Genomic DNA, 18,108 nt, shown 5'->3' on the forward strand with positions numbered 1-18,108 from the left:
GTAGTGTACTTAGTACCATTGATATAGCACATATTATTACAGCCTTGGTCCAACACTCCTTAGGTGGGATCTTGGTTTTGGGTCCGTCCCCAGTCGGTTGCGGTCTCCTTTGAGATGTTCTTCTCTTTTCTTGAGTTTTGGTGTCCTCCGTGGCGGTGCTCCTTCCGCCGTTAGTCGTGCTCTTCCAGGGGTACTCCTTTGCTCGGGCCCCTAGCTAGACCCGATTGCTTCTTCTGCCTTTTCATCAGTTTGAGCATGGTTCCTCGCAGTTAGTTCCTTTGGCCTCCTGCTGCCGTATGGTGGTGTCCATGTTTCTGGCTGCTTTTCCCTGCTGTTTCTACCATCGCTCTTGGTGCTAAGATCTCGGTTCTCTCTTGGAGTCCTTTTACTGCGTTTTTAAGGCTTCTCTAGAGATGGGTCACTTCTCAGAGTTTTTCTGCTGTTAATCTTACTATTTGCCCTCTTTGGACCCATTCCGGATTTCTGCGTGCAGTCTTGGTGTTCCTTTGTCTGCTCTCTTGGGTTCCCATGTGGATTTTTTCTTGCTTTTTGGTAGCCTCGATTCTCAGAGCTGGATCCCCATCCTTTATGTCAAAGATATCAACAAAATCTTTGATATCTTTGACAAATGAACAAAATCTTTGAATTTTATCTTTGACAATATCCACTCTTGACCAACCTGCTGATCTCTTCACCAAGCCACTCCTGCCAGGTCGTTTCAGAGACTTAGTTTCCAAACTCAAGCTTACTTCTACTGCACCAACTTGAGTTTGAGTGGGGATGTCAAAGATATCAACAAAATCTTTGATATCTTTGACAAATGAACAAAATCTTTGAATTTGTCAAAGATATCTACAAAATATCAATGATATCTTTGACAAATCAACAAAATCTTTGAATTTGTCAAAGATATCAACAAACATCTTTGATTTACTTTATTGACATTATTTTTCTTACTTTTCCTTTCTAACGCCTATATAAAGGCATGTTGTACACAATCAACATATAGTGAAATACAGATCTTTTACTTCTCTAACATATCCTTTCACTTCTCTAACAGTTAAAACATGCTTCTATGAGAGAAATATTGGGATGGGTGACCTCTTGGGAAGACAAAGCCATGAGGGCCAATTGGGCCCAAAACGGATAAAGTGTTACTGGACTTGAGGGAGCGGGCTGTTACATAACAGCCTCCAAATTTTGTATTCGCCCATCAAGTACCTCCACAGCTTCTCTGATTGCAAACCTTTCTGCCGTCAGGTTTTGTTGATTACTTCCCCCACCTGACATTTGTGACGTGTGTGGTTACAGTAGTCAAGGAAAGCTCCGTCTGATTCAGAGGCAAGCTCTGATACCAATAGATGCAGCGAAAGCTGGATTTCGTTCCAACTTATACGTTCTCACAAAGAGGAGAAATATGAACTCTCAAAGAGAAAGAACAAACAAAAAATTTTTGGGTAAATTCCAACGTACTTTCATTTGATAAACAATGCCCATATATAGGTAGATTACAAACTAATTCCAATCCTTGAAATAAGTCTTAATATTGGGAAATTGAAAAACTTAAACGAAAATAAATGTACCCCTTAGAATAAGGGTTAACAATGACAAAATTAAGGAAACTAATCAAGTCAAACAAATATCCTTTGATTGTCGTGATTGATGAAGTGTAAACACAAATCCCCTTGAATCATGGAATTCCCTACATCAGGCAATATGGTTTGAATGCAACTTCGTTTTCACCAATTTTTCAACATGCCTAGTATACTTTAATGAAGTTGTCTTATTTAAAGGATTTTTATGGGAAATAGAAAGTATGACTTGTGATATTTTTCTAAAAATATTTTGTCCCCCATTCGTTTCAATTCGTTCTTGGCTAACAACGTTCATAATTCATTATTACATCGGAGAAAGTGCTATCACCGGTATATAATCGACTAGACATGGGAGTTGATATTGAACGAACTACAAACACCTGTAAGTAGGTAATAAATCATTTTAAGGCCAGAGGTGTAAATATCGCTTCGATTTCTTGTTCGTAAGGATTTTCCAATTTCTTGTTTCAATTTATTTATAAATTGTTCAATTTGAATTTTCAATCAATTTATATTATATATCTATTTGAAAAATAGTTGATCTTCTTGTGTTTTAGTGTTGTGATCCAGATTATTCAAGTATTCCGGTTCTTACAATCACTACGCATACTTGACAGAAGCATATGAGTTTCGTAAATCAATACAAATTATGTATTGGCGACCCATCGGCTTCCCAACATGAATAATAAATACCTTACATGAGGATATATCAATACATGCATCGTGTGTATTCGCTTACCAAGTGAGAATGAGAAAATATATATATAAAAAAAAGGACAAATTAAGCTATCTTTGAAGTGTTTTTAATTTCCTGTCATTGTAGGATGAACACTTGAGAATTTAGTGATACACCAACACCAAGACAATATGGAGTATTTGAAGCACAAGTATCATTGGAGATGCTCTAATAGCTAGTTTGTGTATTTGCTTCACAAGTGACAACGAGAAAATAGAAAGAAAAAAAAATTAAGGTGTCAATAGTAGGAAGACTCCTCAATATCCAAAGGTAGTGTGAAAGTAATTGAGGAGAGAAGACAGGACTGGAATATTAACAAGTACTACGCCCCAACCTCCCAACATGTTAGGGGAGCTGGGAGCATAACCCACCTTTCCTCATCATGTATTCAATATCTTTTTGAACCCCACATCCTTGGTTCAATAATTCAAGGTGGGGGTTAGTTGTAATCCATGGATTCCCGTTTACACCCAAAAACTAAGAAAACCCACAAAAATTTAACCAAGTCTGAATACATGCCTTTTTTCATGTTTTTTCAAAAAAAACTTAGTACACCTCCAATACAGTTATAACCAGAAAAAAATAGAGCATTAACTTGATAATTGTGATCTTAACTTCCACTCCTTTTTTAACAGGACAACTGTGATCTTAAATTACAGTGATTCTGATGGTGTGATCTTGGCCTTAACTGACCAAGTTTCGCTTCACGTGTTCTTGCTTCATAGAGATAAGAATCTGAAAAATTGTACATAATAGTAGAAAGAGAAGTAAGTTAGAACATAGAAAGCAGAATCTTAAACAAGATAATGTTAGTGCAGGTGCAATCGGATGGGTCTTGCAAAGCTTATCACTTAAGCTTGGAGATGTGCTTACTCTCCTCGGCATTCTTAACCAGGTTAACAACCCAAGTACGTTTTCTTCTCAACAAGAAATTGAAGGTAATGTGGTACTGGGTGAGACAAACTTACCAGGGATGTGAGAGACAAAACAGAGAGAGAGGGATTAAACTCCACATACTAATGTCAGAACATTTTCAATTGTTTGATTCATGTGACAATGCAGTGATTAATTTTGAATACCACGAGATATATTCACTCTTTTAATCCCAATCTCCATTATTGATGACTGCAATTAGAAAAATTTAGATACCACGATCCAAAAATAGGGTTTCATATATTTGCATTCAACCTAAATTTTAAAGGATTAATTAACAATATGTTCCTCAAATCAAATTTTTATTCCACTAACTAAGCCCACTCTAATTTGTTTGAGGCAGATGGCTTTGTGATGACGGTTAGAAAGGGACTGCGTGGGTTTTGCAATAGTCGAGAATATGCTTGATTGCTGTAGGTCTGAGGTTGATGAGATCGTGAGGATGGCAAGAAGGGGACTGCGTCCAATATAGGGTTTCCCAATAACAGAGCCTATGCTTCACCGCTTTCGTTTTGTGATTATTATGGATTCCCTTCAGTGGAACAATTAAAACTATCCTTTCAACAACTTAATCTCTACTATGAAGTAACAGAGATGCAATATCCCTACTGAATTAAAAAGTGGAAATAGTGAAAACTATTACTGGCAAAAGATTATGAGAGCCGAGATGGCAGCGAAAGTCGGTCAACGTATAGCTTCAGCTTCATTTTTGTTATGCTCTTTGATTCCATGGTATAACAAGCAATAATCTGAGCTAAATATTTATCTACATTATCTCTGTTGTGATTTTGTTATGATTAATATATTTTGTTATACTTAAGAGTAGTGCTAGGTAGCACAATTTTTAGGAGCCCAACTCAACCCAAGTCTATGTGACAATGTTGACTCATCATATGACATGACAATTTTAAAATATGATTTTTTGGGACAAAAATACCCTCATTTCTTTAAAACTACATGTCCAAAACTCATGATAATATCATTGTTTTTTTGACTTTTCTATTTTTTTTAAATGAAAATCTAAAACGTTTTAACTCTCAAAATACATGTTATATTTAGAAGAAAAAAATTACATATTCGGAATTAGTGCATAAAATTCTGCCCAACAAAGATCCATTGTCAATGGGTTTATCGGGTAGTTCTTAATTCCATTATGTTTTGAAAATAATGAATTTTGAAAAACAATGAATTTTGAACTAAAAATAATGGATTCTAGATTATGTTTTTAAAAAATAATGGATTATGGTCTGTACTTTTAAAACGCAATGGATTCTGAAAATGTGTTTTTAAAAAATAATGAATTATGTATTGTGCTTTGAAAAAACAATGGATTCTGAACTGTGCTTTTAAAAAACAATGGATTCTGGACTGAGCTTTCAAAAAACAATAGATTATAGATTGTGTTTTCAAAAAATAATGGAATCTGGACAAAAAACAATCAATTTTGAACTATGCTTTCAAAAAAAAAAAGAATTAGCAATTCCATTGAATTTCGTCTAAGACCTATGGTTATTCCATTAATTTAAATAAGTAAAATTAGTCATTCCATTGATTTAAATCAGTGGAATAAAACCATTTTATTGATTTAAATCAGTGGAATTAGCTATTCCATTTGATTTCATCAACCAGAATAGATATATAAAGGTCAAATGTCATAGACACTCCTTGTGGTTAGGGTCATTTCTACATGTACCCCCTCGTTTTGAATTTGTAAGAATTGGACCCCCTGTGCTTTGTTTTCTTCACATTGTTGGTCTCTCCGTCCTTTGACTAACGAAATACATAAAAAGACACTGTATTAACTTTCTGAAATTGGGAAAAAAAATCTCAAATAAAATACTATTCACTAAAATCTCTCAAATCAATAGTTCATTACTCTAAAACAACGCAAAATATATGGTAAAGAGTGGCCAAGAATCATTTGGGATGTTTTATAGTAATGATTGGGGTGATTTTAGTGTATAGTATTTTATTTGGGTTTTTCTTCTTCTAATTTTAATAAGTTAAAACAGTGTTGTTTTCTACTCTTCTATTAGTCAAATAACGGTCAAAGGATGGAGGGACCAACGATGAGAAGAAAACAAAGCATAAGGGGTACAATTCTTACAAATTCAAAACCAGGGGATGCATGTAGAAATAACCTTAACCATAGGGGGTGTTTGTGACATTTGACCATAAATAAATAGATTATCGTCTCTGAGAGCAAGTGTTCTTCCAATTTGTATGGAATTAGCACATACACAATTTGTATTGTTAACATATAACATTTTTTTAAAAGGAAAAAAAGTTTTCTTACTTCAAGAACAATGGCTCTTTACACCTCAGTCTCTGCATCTACACTCCTCTATAACCACACCAATACGCCACCGCTCAATGAGTTTCAAGAAAATTCCATATCCTCTACTTCAATTAGTTCACCAGTGCCAGAGTCAATGTCGTCGTCGTCGACTCCAAGTGGGAATACATTTCCCCCAAAAACGCATCACACGTTAAGAATCATGTTAGGTACGCGTCCATACACACACTAAGTAGACTCATACATTCCTCAATCAATCACACAAGCACAATCATTATCCACACATGGACTGACTCAACATGTCATTGTCTAAAAAACTTGTTGGTTGATTGAGGAAGACATCTACCCTCCTTATCAATAGATCACAAGTCTCCTATATAAGCAATGTGGGACATTCATATCAATACTCTCCACTTTACTGTCACTGGGCTGGCGTCCTTACCCTTACCCTTACCACCAGATCCACTGATAGCCCTTTTTCGTGATGGCCCAGTCTAGCCCTTTTTCGTGAAGGCGACACCTACATTGGCTATACTCAGTGGAGGTCTTTCACTGAGTTGGGGCTTATCCGTACCACCAGATCCATTGGTAGCCTTTTTTATGACAGCCCAGTCCAATCTCATACCTAGACGAAGGGAGATCCAAACACCCACACGTACAGAGACTGAACACCTCTGATACCATTAGCCCTTTTTCGTGATGGCCCAGTCTAGCCCTTTTTCGTGAAGGCGACACCTACATTGGCTATACTCAATGGGGGTCTTTCACTGAGTTGGGGCTTATCCGTACCACCAGATCCATTGGTAGCCCTTTTTATGACAGCCCAGTCCAATCTCATACCTAGACGAAGGGAGATCCAAACACCCACACGTACAGAGACTGAACACCTCTGATACCATTGTTAAGAACCAACCCAAGTGTGCACCAATACACATACCCAACATGCTCATACATTCCTCAACCAACTACACAAGCCAAATCACTATTCACATATGGGTTGGTTATAACCAACAAGCCCAATAGAGCACTATCTAGAAAACTTATTGGCTGATTGAGAAATGCATTTGCCCTCCTTATTAGTAGATGACAATTCTTCTATCTAAGCAATGTGGGACATTCATATTATCAAAGCCCTTTGTTGAGTCATCCAGACGGCGAGACTCAAACTTTCACTACACACTTTTAACAATCACAAATATAGTTGTGATATTTAGATCTACATCAACAAAGCCTACTAAAAAATAAAACCTGTGAGGGAAATAGAGAACTATTCAAATCTACGTTAATAAAGCAACTGTAAAAGCAATTCCAGCAACAACTCAGACGATTGTGACTCTATTCAAGCTACCACCGTTACCAATAGCAACATCTGGAGCACAACTAAGATCTTGTTCGATAGATGAAAGTCCGGCCTCCACCACCATCACCACCGGTGAAGTAAAGGGGAAAGAGAGAGGGATGGAAGAGAGAGAAATAAAGAGAGATTGAGGCCAGGTGTAAATGTTAACAAATTAAGACACATGTATTTACGTCGTACAATGGGTTCATTTCTTCTATGTGAAAAGAAATACGTCATGCGCATATAAAGATTTTACAAAAAACTTAAAAGATATGTCATACACATGTAAAGCTTAAAAGAGTTCAATTTAGACAAAATAAGATAAGACATGATAAGACAAGACATGAGTTCATTGCATGTGAATGATTGGAAATAATTTCATTTTTTGAGTTTTTGAAAAGGACTTTGGAAACTTAAATAAAAATTGGAAAATCAATTTAAGTTTTTTTTTTTGGTTTTTTTAAATCAAATATTTGTGTAACAGAGGTAAAACTCAAAATTAATTTTATTGAGCCATTAACATTTGTACTTGCATCATTACAAGTGTCCTTACAAGGTTAAGCAAAAACCGCACAACTGTTGAGATGTGATAGCACCCACATATCGCAGTACTTGTATCCGTATCACATTCATTGATCACGTGACCCTCCCAATTCAATTCCAGAGAGAGAAAGTGAGAGAGACAGTCTCTGAACTCTTAACTCTTTAAGTCTTAAACCCAAAAACCCTTTGTAAAAGTTTCAAATTTCTCCCTCTTGAGTCTTGACTCTCCATCACCTGTCCTTTAATTTCTCTGCCACACAGACAAAGACGGGGAAAAGCAAAGGCTTTTTTTTTTTGCGCTTGCAGAGCAGCGACTCTGTCTCAAGAGTTAGAGATAGAGAAAGTGTGTATAAGTATAAGAAATGCAGCAGCACCTGATGCAGATGCAGCCCATGATGGCAGCCTATTACGCCAACAACGACACTACTGATCACATTCAACAGGTTTCTCCCCCTTTCCATCGCCTCCTTTTTTTTGGTCCTCTCTGTCTTTGTTTGCTTCACTTTTTCAATCTTCCTTGAGTCCTTTACTTGCTCTTTTTTTTTTTTCAAGTACTATAGTTTTCGTATTCCCTCTGTTCCTTACCAGTTAGCCCTACCAGTTTTTAACTATGCTTTTTTGTTGTTGTTTTTGTGTTAATCTATCACACCCGCATATGAATCTCTAATTTAATTGACTTCATTTAAATGGGTGCTCTATTTTTTCCTTTGAAGGATGTTATTTATTGATTCTAGTCCATGGTGATTCACCCTCACAAATTGTTTAGTTATTTTTATTTGTTTTCTTTTCTTACTTATATTTTTTATTTGGTGGTTTTGATATTAATAGATCCGTTATGACCTTTTGTATCTTTTATCCTTACTTTCTTTTATTGTGTTCAAGACAAAGACAAATTGAATTTAGGCTCAACTTGATTTATGCGTCTATTCCTGCAAAAGTCAAGCACAACGGTAACTGTTAGCTTGTTTAGTGCTAAGCTGATTTAGTGTCTACATCGGCCAAGTACCTCATGGACTATGGTATCATTTTGAGGACCAACATTGTTGAAATTTTTTATTACAATAACTCTGTTGAAAATAACATGTAAATATTCTGCAAGGCTAGTAATGTTGAATGCCAAGCTGCAGCTGCTGTGTTTCTTGTTTATATCCAGATTAACTCACCAAGATAGTGTAAATAAGTAAGAAAATATATGATTATGGAAATGGAAATTTCTACAGCTTTAGCTGCTGTTCTCATATAACTTTAAATCTACATAGTACTTTGCATGGTGAAATACTGAAAAATGTTATTACCTATTTTTGCTGTCCTGTTACAGTGTTTGGTGGTCCATCCTTAAATTTTTTCCATTTGATGGTTGGTCTTTTGGATTTGCCCTTTCTCTGCTGATGTGGTCCTTTCTAGACAGCCTTTACACCATGGCTCTTTCTAGAGACGGTCTTTTGCTGTGTGGTCCTTTATTTGTGTTTCCATAATTTGGCCTGACATTTTGCTATGTAATTTCATTATTTCTGGGACAAGACTTTTTAGTATTTTTCTGTTGATGGCATAACAGTTGTAGCTAGTGCTTGCTTCTATGAACTTTGGGAATTCTACTTTTTTGTAGCCCACCTCACATTCTAAAACTATTATATACGCCGTTTAATTGTTCGGGGTACTAATTATGTATATGCTTATTGTGATTGATGGTGTACAGTCTTTGTTTTATACTTGATGTAGGGATACCTTATTAAAAGTTTGAAGAAGGTAAGTTAATTGCTAGTCTGTTCGAGTCATTGATATGTGTCATCTTTTATGTTGACATTGATAAAGAATATTCAGTTGTTTATATAGGATGTATTGTGGTGCTGAAGTTATGCAAGACCACAATCAATTGTGATCTCTTTTTATTCGAGGCTTAATTTGAGATTTCGTGTTGGCCTTTGAAATTAGTGAGTCAAGGTCCTCCTCAAACTGGGAGTTATGTATTAGAAGCCTTCTGATGTGGCTTCCAAAGAGTTTCCAACTTTGTTTGTGCACAGAATTGGTTTGTTTTATGGAGAATAAGTAACTCTAGAAACTAGAAAGATCTTCTAATTATTATGTGTATTGATTTTCATTTATTTATTTATGAGGAGACTGCTTCTCGAGTGTATATCAGTGCACTGTTTCTTCGTAAATTGTAGGTTATTCATTATTTACTGCATTCTTCAAATGTTTTCTTGATCCTAAATTAAGGTTCTATGATATAGTGAAGGAAAATAATGATTTTGTAGTAGGTTTGGCCTAGGTAACGCTTGGCTAAAGGCAGGCGTTTGATGGGTCTTGTGCCTTTATGTGCCTCTCACTTTAACAACACTAAGCTTAGGTGGGCGCATATAAAAGTTTTACGTCTTTTCCCTACTTGTTTTGCATGTTGGTTTTCATGAATGATTTTTCGTGAACTAGGCTTTACAATTTTTGTTGAAATGCATATTATAAACAGTCTATTTCTACATAAAGTTAGCATTAGGTGAAAGCATGATTTTCCTGATTCAATATGTAACCTGCAGTTGCTGTCATATGTTGTATCATGGGTGACGTGATTTGTATATCATCCTCGTATCTTGTAAAGAACATCAAGGTACAATGTTTTTAAATTTATTCTGTCGTAATAACGAGGCAGAAAATTTATTCGAAAGGGTCATTATGTTAACTTAGTTTCAGTAAGTTGCAAATGAAAGTCAATAAACGTTGCATGCCTCATATAGTTGAGGAAGGAATAAGATGTCCTAGATCCATGCATGATCACAAAATGTAGGAAATCAAATATGGGTGCTGGGTGCATTTAAATAGCAACAAAAGCTTCTTCCAATTGTTAGTACGTACTTTTAATTGAATTATTCATGTACCTTTTTTTTATACGCATTATAAAATAACTATGCATTATGGTTTAGTACTTCTGTTATAGCTGTACTTCATATGTGAACTCTGATATGCATCTTCTTGGTCATTTACATTTTATGCTCTCAATTTATAATGACTAGCCTATCATAATTTGTCCTTTTGAATGACACCTGTTTACCTTCATACTCATTTTCACAGAGATTCTTAATTGATTTGGTGGCTTATTGCATAACTATTTTCTTTTTAGATTGCCGAGGTTCTTCCACAGAAATTTAATTTTACTTTTAGAGGACAATGGTAAGTGTTGGCAAATGGCCCAATGGTAATGTTGTTTCACAACAACCTAGAGGTCTTGATTTTAAATCTTGGAAAAAGCATTTCCGCATTAATATTGAGTACGGCTGCTTAGTGCATACATCTTATTGCTTACCCTTTACCCTTTATCATTACTGTTACTTGTAGAGGACAAGTAATTGTCTAGCTGTAGACAACATGAACCTTTTACGTGATTCAATGTAATCAATCTCTTTTGGGTGTTGCTCAAAGTTGCGAATCTCTTTGAAAGAATGGGTCATTTGATTAGGCAGGCTTTTAGTATCAGTTTCCTGGTTGACATCTAGTTTTGTAAATTTTGGAGCTGGAGACCTTTCTAGATTTGTCTCTCACTCTCTCCCATTGCTTTTCAGAGGGCACTTTTACGACCTGAACATTTATTTTTTTCTTGATTGTGTAGGAAGTTTCCTTCCGGCCGTCTGATAATTCAAAAAAATAAGAAATTGAACAATTTGTGAAGGTCAATTAGGGAGGTTGGAGGTGTAGCTCAGAGAATATTCACAGCGTCCATTCTAGTGTTTCATTGTGGTTGTTTTGACTTGTAGAAACTTGTCCATCTTGAGCTCACTCAGAATTAGTGTTCCTTTTTGTGTCATGCCAACTCTTGGATTTGTCTTTACTCTAGCTGGATTGAAAGGTTAAGAGTAATTTGATATAAATTCTTCGGGCTTACTTTCTTGTTCTTGATGTGCAAATTGATCTTTTGGTTTTGAAACTGTAATGTTGATAAATTACATAGCAGATTTCAATTTTAAGAGCAAAATAAAATTATTTAGTAATGCTAAAGTTGCTGCAAATGTTCATTTCTTTCCCACGTTTATCGTAAAGGACTCTTAAAAGATTTTTGTATTTGTGCTGGTTGATATCAATACAGTCGGATACATGCCCTTGCATGAGGTCCCACTCGCATATGTGAGAGTTTGAAAGACCTATCGAAATTAAATGCCTCTACTCAATTGATTATCAGGGGGATGCGTAAATAACAAAAGACAATCGCAGTTGCTTTTTATTCCAATTGCTAGTTGTTCCATGACATGGTGTTAATGATTTATTCCAATTGGTTTTTTTTTTTTTTCACTAACTAAATTGTGAATCCTACAATATTATTGCTTAATTCATCCCTGCCTTCATTGCTTATTTCATGCAGTATTTGGACGAGAACAAGTCCTTGATTTTGAAGATTGTTGAGAGCCAAAATTCAGGGAAACTGGGCGAATGTGCAGAGTAAGCATAAAGACTTCTATGTTCTTACACTGAAGATGTGGACTTTGCTTGCCTTTCTTAATGATATTTTGAATCTCACTTTCTCACTTTAGTATGTTTTTGCATGGCCATTCGAACATATTAGGGATTTGATGGGCATGAGTTGCCTGCTCTCTGTTTTTTTTTTCTTCTTCCCCGAGCAGTAGGAATGGTCTTTGGCAACGCAAACGCTGAATATTGTTTGAGAACAATACATGTTTGCAAAGATAACAAAGATGGCGCTCAAGAAATGCCTCAGAAGGCAAAGCATCTTTTCGGAACTGTGAAGATTTTTGAGACAGAATTGATGAATGCCTTCTTCTTTTTGTAGGAACCAAGCAAGGCTACAGCGAAACCTCATGTATTTGGCTGCAATTGCTGATTCTCAACCCCAAACACCTACCCTGCATCCTCAGGTACGAAACTTGTTTCAGAATCTTAGGGTTTGTTTGGAAATTCTTGTATTTTTTAGTTTCCAAAAACGATTTTGAGTTTAGATTTTGGAAACAGTTTTAAGAAATAAAAAACTATTAAAAAACTTATTTGGTTTGTGTTATTCGAAAACTGTCTTATGAAACATAAAACATAAAATTCATTTGGCAGACGTTTCTTTTTGAAAAAATAAAAACAGAAAATTTGTTTCGATGGATGCATTGTTAAAACACAAACAATATAATCATTAATATTAGTTGTGCTGACAAAAAGTGTATGTATGAAGTGAGGTGAATTTTGTCTAATTTTTAATGTATTCTAATAATATGAATTATTTTTTTAAAAAAATATAATTAAGTTGTCTAATTGATGGGACAATTTGTCTAACTTTTTTTTTTATTGAATATGAATTAATTTTTTTAATGTGTGAAAATGAATGGCATGAAATTGATTTCATAAATAAATGAATGAAAATAGAAGGCAAGCCAATAAGAATAAGAGAGCACATATGGATTGCATAGTCAGATGGTCTCCACGTGGACAAAGGCCTGGGTACGTAACTATAAAGCAAAGGACAATATAGAATTTTCACAAAAAAATATTGGGGCATAATTGGAACTCTTGTGTCATTTAGGTAACTTTTCTCCGTCTCTTCTCCGGTCCTTCTTTGCACGTTTCTTAAGCCCAATTCCCCAAACTTAAAGTAAAAGAGATCTGCGAAAACTAAAATAACAATAATCTTCCAGTCCTACTCTTACAGTTCACTGCCATCTAGTTTCCAGTTTTTCTGTGCACTTCTGGTGCATGAAATCTTAAATGTGCTTTCATGTTATACATTATTTCCTCAACTTAGTGCATGTGTTGTCACAAATACTAACTGCCTTATCTTGCAGTATGCTTCCAGTGGCGTAGTACAACCTGGAGCACACTACATGCAGCATCAACAAGCTCAGCAGCTGACACCACAATCGGTCATGGCTGCACGATCACCCATGTTGTACACTCAACAGCCATACCTGCAACAACAGCAAGCCTTGCATAGCCAACTCGGTATGAGCTCTGGTAGTGCTGGACTTCACTTGCTGCAAAGTGAGGGTGCCAATGCTGGGGGCAGTGGGGCACTTGGAGTCGGAGCTTATTCTGATTTTAGTCGTGGCTATTCTGGAGAAGGATTGCACATTGGCAGTAGGGGAATGCCAGGAGGGAGCAAGCAAGACATTGGATCTAGCGAGGGCAGAGGTGGGAGCTCTGGTGGCCAGGGTGGTGATGGTGGTGAAACACTCTATCCGAAAGGAGGCGATGACGGTAATTGAGAGGTAAGAATGATGTAGGAAAGGTTAGTGAAGAAGCTGAATTCCGAAAAAAGAAGAAGTAAGGAAAATGATCAAAGCACGCAAGCTACTTTACATCCAATGAAAAATGTTGTATGGAAACAATAGTCAGGGCTCTCCTTCCGGCCTGTGGCTTGGTTGTTTTTTGTTTTCTTTGTTGAGACAATGCATCTTGTGGTAGTGTATCTTGTAAATATTTAGGTCAAGTTCTGATCTGATTTGATTTTAGTCGGTTTTATGTTCCAAAATCATATTTCTAGTGCATGTTTTAGGCCTACATTGAAGGCTTGTGGGTTGTAAATGGAATTGTTATAGCTAGGGTTTGTTGTCATGAGCATGCATGTATGTGGAATTCAATTAATATGTTTGATGGTTCTGTGCTGCTGGTACAGCTTGAAATTGAAAACCTTGGTTGGGAGAGGTGTTTCGTATGGAGGGTTTGATTTCCAAACTCCAGTGTCAATTGGGGCTTAAAAGGCTTTTGTAAAATGATTTACAAACTTTAGTGGCATGTGATCCCTCTTTTTTTTTTTTTTTAATTTTTTTTTCCTGTAATGAGGAAGTCACTTAAGATACGGTCCTATTGGATAAAAAAGAAAAAATCTAGGCACGTGGGTCTTTTTGCCGCACGCGTTCCGGACCATTATAGGGCCTTTATCTCATGGGAATATGGGATTAAGAAAACCATCAACTGACAATGACGTAATCATTTGTAATGTAGTCTGCATATTCTGATCCACCACATATATATATATATATATACATATACATATACATATATATATATATAAATATATATAAATAAAGAGGGAGTGTTAAAAAGGTGTTCTCTATTTGACATCTAGACTCCAAAAGATTTATATTCTCAAAATTTTATGCTTTTCTCATTTTTATTCTTGAAATTTAAAATTTGCCTCAAATATTTTTAAAGATTCAAAAAACTAGTCGTTTATGCCCCCAAAATCACTGTGCCAATGAATGAAAGTCGAAAAATGTTTATCTGGCAACTGAAACTCCAGACTGGATGGATTATCCATGTCATTATTATTATTATTATTATTATTATTATTATTAAAACATCAAGCAATTTGCTTGATCCTCTCGGGAAGAATCAAAACTGGTTTCACAAATCTTCTACTATTCGTCACAACAACAAAAACATATGCAAAACCCAGATCCCACCACAGAAATCTTCAATTTTAGAATTTTACTCATCCCCCTTCGACTGTGCTTCTCACCAACCTAATACTCCACACAAACTTGGTTCTTCATTCTTATTCACAAACTAGCGCCTCCATGATCACAACTCTCTTCGTCGCCTTCACGGTCCTCGAACTGGTTCGAATCTAGGTCGAAGATCCCTCCAATCCATTCAAAGGGATACACATAGTTTTTCTTCTACACACAGTCTTTCTTCTCTACACTCACTCCAATTCCAATCGGCTTCAGATCTGTGTGCCGTTCATGCGAATTTGCCTTTCTTTTGGGAACAACAAGGAAAACAAAACCTTGATTTCTTTGTAGGAGGATTTGATATCTGCTTGGGTACCCATTTGCTTGATGGTTGCAACTTTACAAAGGGTAGTGTACATGCAAATTGCTACAATCGTTGAAAGGTCAACTTTTATCTTTGTGGGGTCCGTCTGCACCTTTGGATCCTGCAAACGTCACAACAAGAGCAACCGTGAAAGCTCTTTGATCGGTTTGGGGTGATGCCGGTCGTGGAGGCTCCGACGATCAAGTCAGTGTTTATCGGAGATGGAACACTGACAATGATCTGTGTGTTTAGTCTGAGTGTATTTGGTGAGGGTTTGTAGAGTTTTGGTTTCTAGTTTGTAAGGTTCTTGGAATCGATCCCCTCCTCCAATGTCAGGGAAAGGTATTTACATGAAAATCACGATTGGCCCCGGAAATTGTGTCTTCCACTTGGGCCCTATTGGATAGGATGATATTGTGTAAGAGTACGAAAGTCATGTATCTCAATTGTGTCAGAGTTGACAGATAAAAAGTAGGATAAAGATACAGAAACATATGAAGTGATTGTGATAGGTGTCAATTGGAGTATGGGTAATAATGTGGGCGGCAATTAATGAATAGATATTTACAGGAAAGAATGTCATACCTATGGATCTGTGCCTGTCACATCCACGAATGTCGGTTGTAACTTGAATTGGTTGAAACTCCTTTAAGGAAGAATCAATTATGGTGTTGGTGCTCGGATATGCTAGCGCCCTCACTATGGTGACGCCGCTATGCAAGCACCAAAACTGTAACGATACAATGAAACTTAGTTCCTGCTCAGGAAAGAGTTACTGTGAACATAATAAAGTAAGTAACTCAAAAAGGTACTAGTTGTTAGTGTTAGAAAAGGTGTCAAATATGGTGTCAGACATGGTCTACACGACCGTTACATTACTTAGTAATGATGTAAAGATCATATGTGGGCCTCAGAATGAGCTTTAGGATTGGGCCTAAGTGCACTGGTTAGGTCTGTGGACTCAAATAGTCCAGTTAGTTTTGTTGTTACATGGCCTAGTGGGATCACACGTTTTTTGGTAACTACAATTGTCCCCCCACTCTTTAAGAATGAAGTCGACTTCATCTTGGAGAGTAGCTTGCGGTGTGCTCCTGCATAAGACAAAAAATAGTTGAGCAAGTATAACCTGACAAGGTATGTATAACACAGATGGCTTGAAGTGGCATGTTTATGATATGTAGCCTAGAGATGCGTATATAATCAAAGCCCAACTTCGTTCGTTTGAAGTCCATGAGGTACAACTTCGTTTGTTTGAAGCTGCAAGGTGCACAACCTCAATTGTTTGAGGTTGGCAAGGTACAACTTCGTTTGTTTGAAGTTGCAAATAGCCAGCGCAGGCGTTAGCGTGAAAGGTAGATTGGAGCCGTAGCTGTGGCCTGAGTAGACATTAGCGTAATGACTGAATTGAAGCTGTAGTTGTGGCCTGAGTAGGCATTAGCGTGTTAGCTATCCGATGAAACCGAACTCGGTTCGTTTGGAGTTGACTATACATAACTTCATTGGTTTGAAGTTATGGAACTGGATTTAAACGTTTGTAATGTACAATACCTGCTGAGAATCAAAACACAATTGTAGTTATATGAATAATAGTATAATTAATCAAGAAGAGATCTATTAAAACATAAGTGAATTGAAGAATGTCCTAAGTTCAGTTCAACTCCTTTGGCCACGGGAAGGCGTGTATAGCCCTGATATAAACTCAGAAAAACATTAGTTTAATGACCAAAAAATATGACTGACAAGCATTTGACTATATGCTTTCTCAAATGAATGATTTTTGTAACAAAATTAGTACCTGGCTGATGCCATCACACGGAGGTGAAAAGTGCATATTTAAAGAAATATTAAAGGAAGCATTTTTTGCCATGTGTCAGTGTGAAGCGACAGGCATTTAAGACACCTGACGCACACAGTAACATTTTGAATTTTACGGCCAGCGTTTCTTGGGGAGCACATTTCAGAAATCGTGCACCATGATGATTTAGGGGTATTATGGGAAACGTGTAACTCCCAAACTGAAATTGTGAAGTCCATTCAATCCCTCACTACTCGAGTAAGAAACTCTCCCACAAGATCGGTTGAAAGCTTTCTGAATTTCGCAAGGATATAGAGAGAAGAAAAGAATGACCACGCGTTTTTATACCAACTGAAGATAACTCTTGCTTCTTTTTACTTCAAATTTAGATTTGGTAGAATGGCACAGTCTAGGGAGCAAGATTCACAGAATGAAGAAAGGTCTGGAAGCTACAGGGCCTTCACCGATGAAACCGGAGGTGATAAAGAACCTAGTGGAAATTATTCGTGGTCTGGGTCAGAAGGACATAATTCAAATGATGAAGAACCAGAATCCGCTGATAATGAAGGTAAAGCTAAAAGTTCAAAAAGGAATTGTCACATTAAAGGACCTTTGCTACCAAAGAGGTTCAACCCTAAATCAGTTTTGGCATCAAGTGACATGGATTACTTTCGAGGAGAATACAACATCCATTCATCAATCGAAATCAGACCTGGGGCTGATACGGAAGGGGTCGATCATGAAGTTCCTGGATGGTCTCCTTTTTATCTGCTGATGTTCAAAATAAGGCTCAGATTCCCCATTCCAAGTTTGCTTGCAGAGTATGGAATATATCTCCGAGCCAATAGATGCCAAACAACCTTAGAATCATGTTGACTGTACAATGTTTGGCTGAAAAAGAAGGCTTGGAATTTGGAATCAATGAGATGGTGATAGGTATGATAATACCTATTGTTTTTGGTAGAAATCTCCCCCTCTTAGGCTTCCTTTTGATAAATAATGAGTGTGTTTATGTGTTGATTTGTATTTTGATAGGTTAATTGTGGATTGAAACAAAAAATTGGTAAAAAAGGGCTGAAATAAGCAAGTCCGGAGAAAGAACAAGTGTTTAGGCTGTTCTGGGCTGATTTT

At 36.5% G+C, this 18,108-nt stretch overlaps 1 protein-coding gene across 1 annotated transcript; it reads left to right on the top strand.

Moving 5' to 3' along the window:
* Positions 1-7,804: 7,804 nt before the first annotated feature.
* On the top strand, positions 7,805-14,058 carry LOC120010672 (GRF1-interacting factor 1-like). The gene is made up of 4 exons (XM_038861466.1): positions 7,805-7,885; positions 11,788-11,864; positions 12,214-12,298; positions 13,208-14,058. The coding sequence occupies exons 1-4, from the start codon at positions 7,805-7,807 to the stop codon at positions 13,625-13,627; spliced, it is 663 nt and encodes a 220-aa protein (XP_038717394.1). The 3' UTR covers positions 13,628-14,058.
* Positions 14,059-18,108: the final 4,050 nt, after the last annotated feature.

The sequence above is a fragment of the Tripterygium wilfordii genome, chromosome 12, assembly GCF_013401445.1.
Source record: "Tripterygium wilfordii isolate XIE 37 chromosome 12, ASM1340144v1, whole genome shotgun sequence".
NCBI classification, from domain to species: Eukaryota; Viridiplantae; Streptophyta; class Magnoliopsida; order Celastrales; family Celastraceae; genus Tripterygium; species Tripterygium wilfordii.

Bases quoted from the DNA above. Each gene is read 5' to 3' on its own strand.
- LOC120010672 (XM_038861466.1), top strand. From the start codon at position 7,805: ATGCAGCAGCACCTGATGCAGATGCAGCCCATGATGGCAGCCTATTAC. The intron at 11,865-12,213 runs GTAAGCATAAAG...TTCTTTTTGTAG, and splicing joins AAACTGGGCGAATGTGCAGA to GAACCAAGCAAGGCTACAGC. The intron at 12,299-13,207 runs GTACGAAACTTG...CTTATCTTGCAG, and splicing joins CACCTACCCTGCATCCTCAG to TATGCTTCCAGTGGCGTAGT.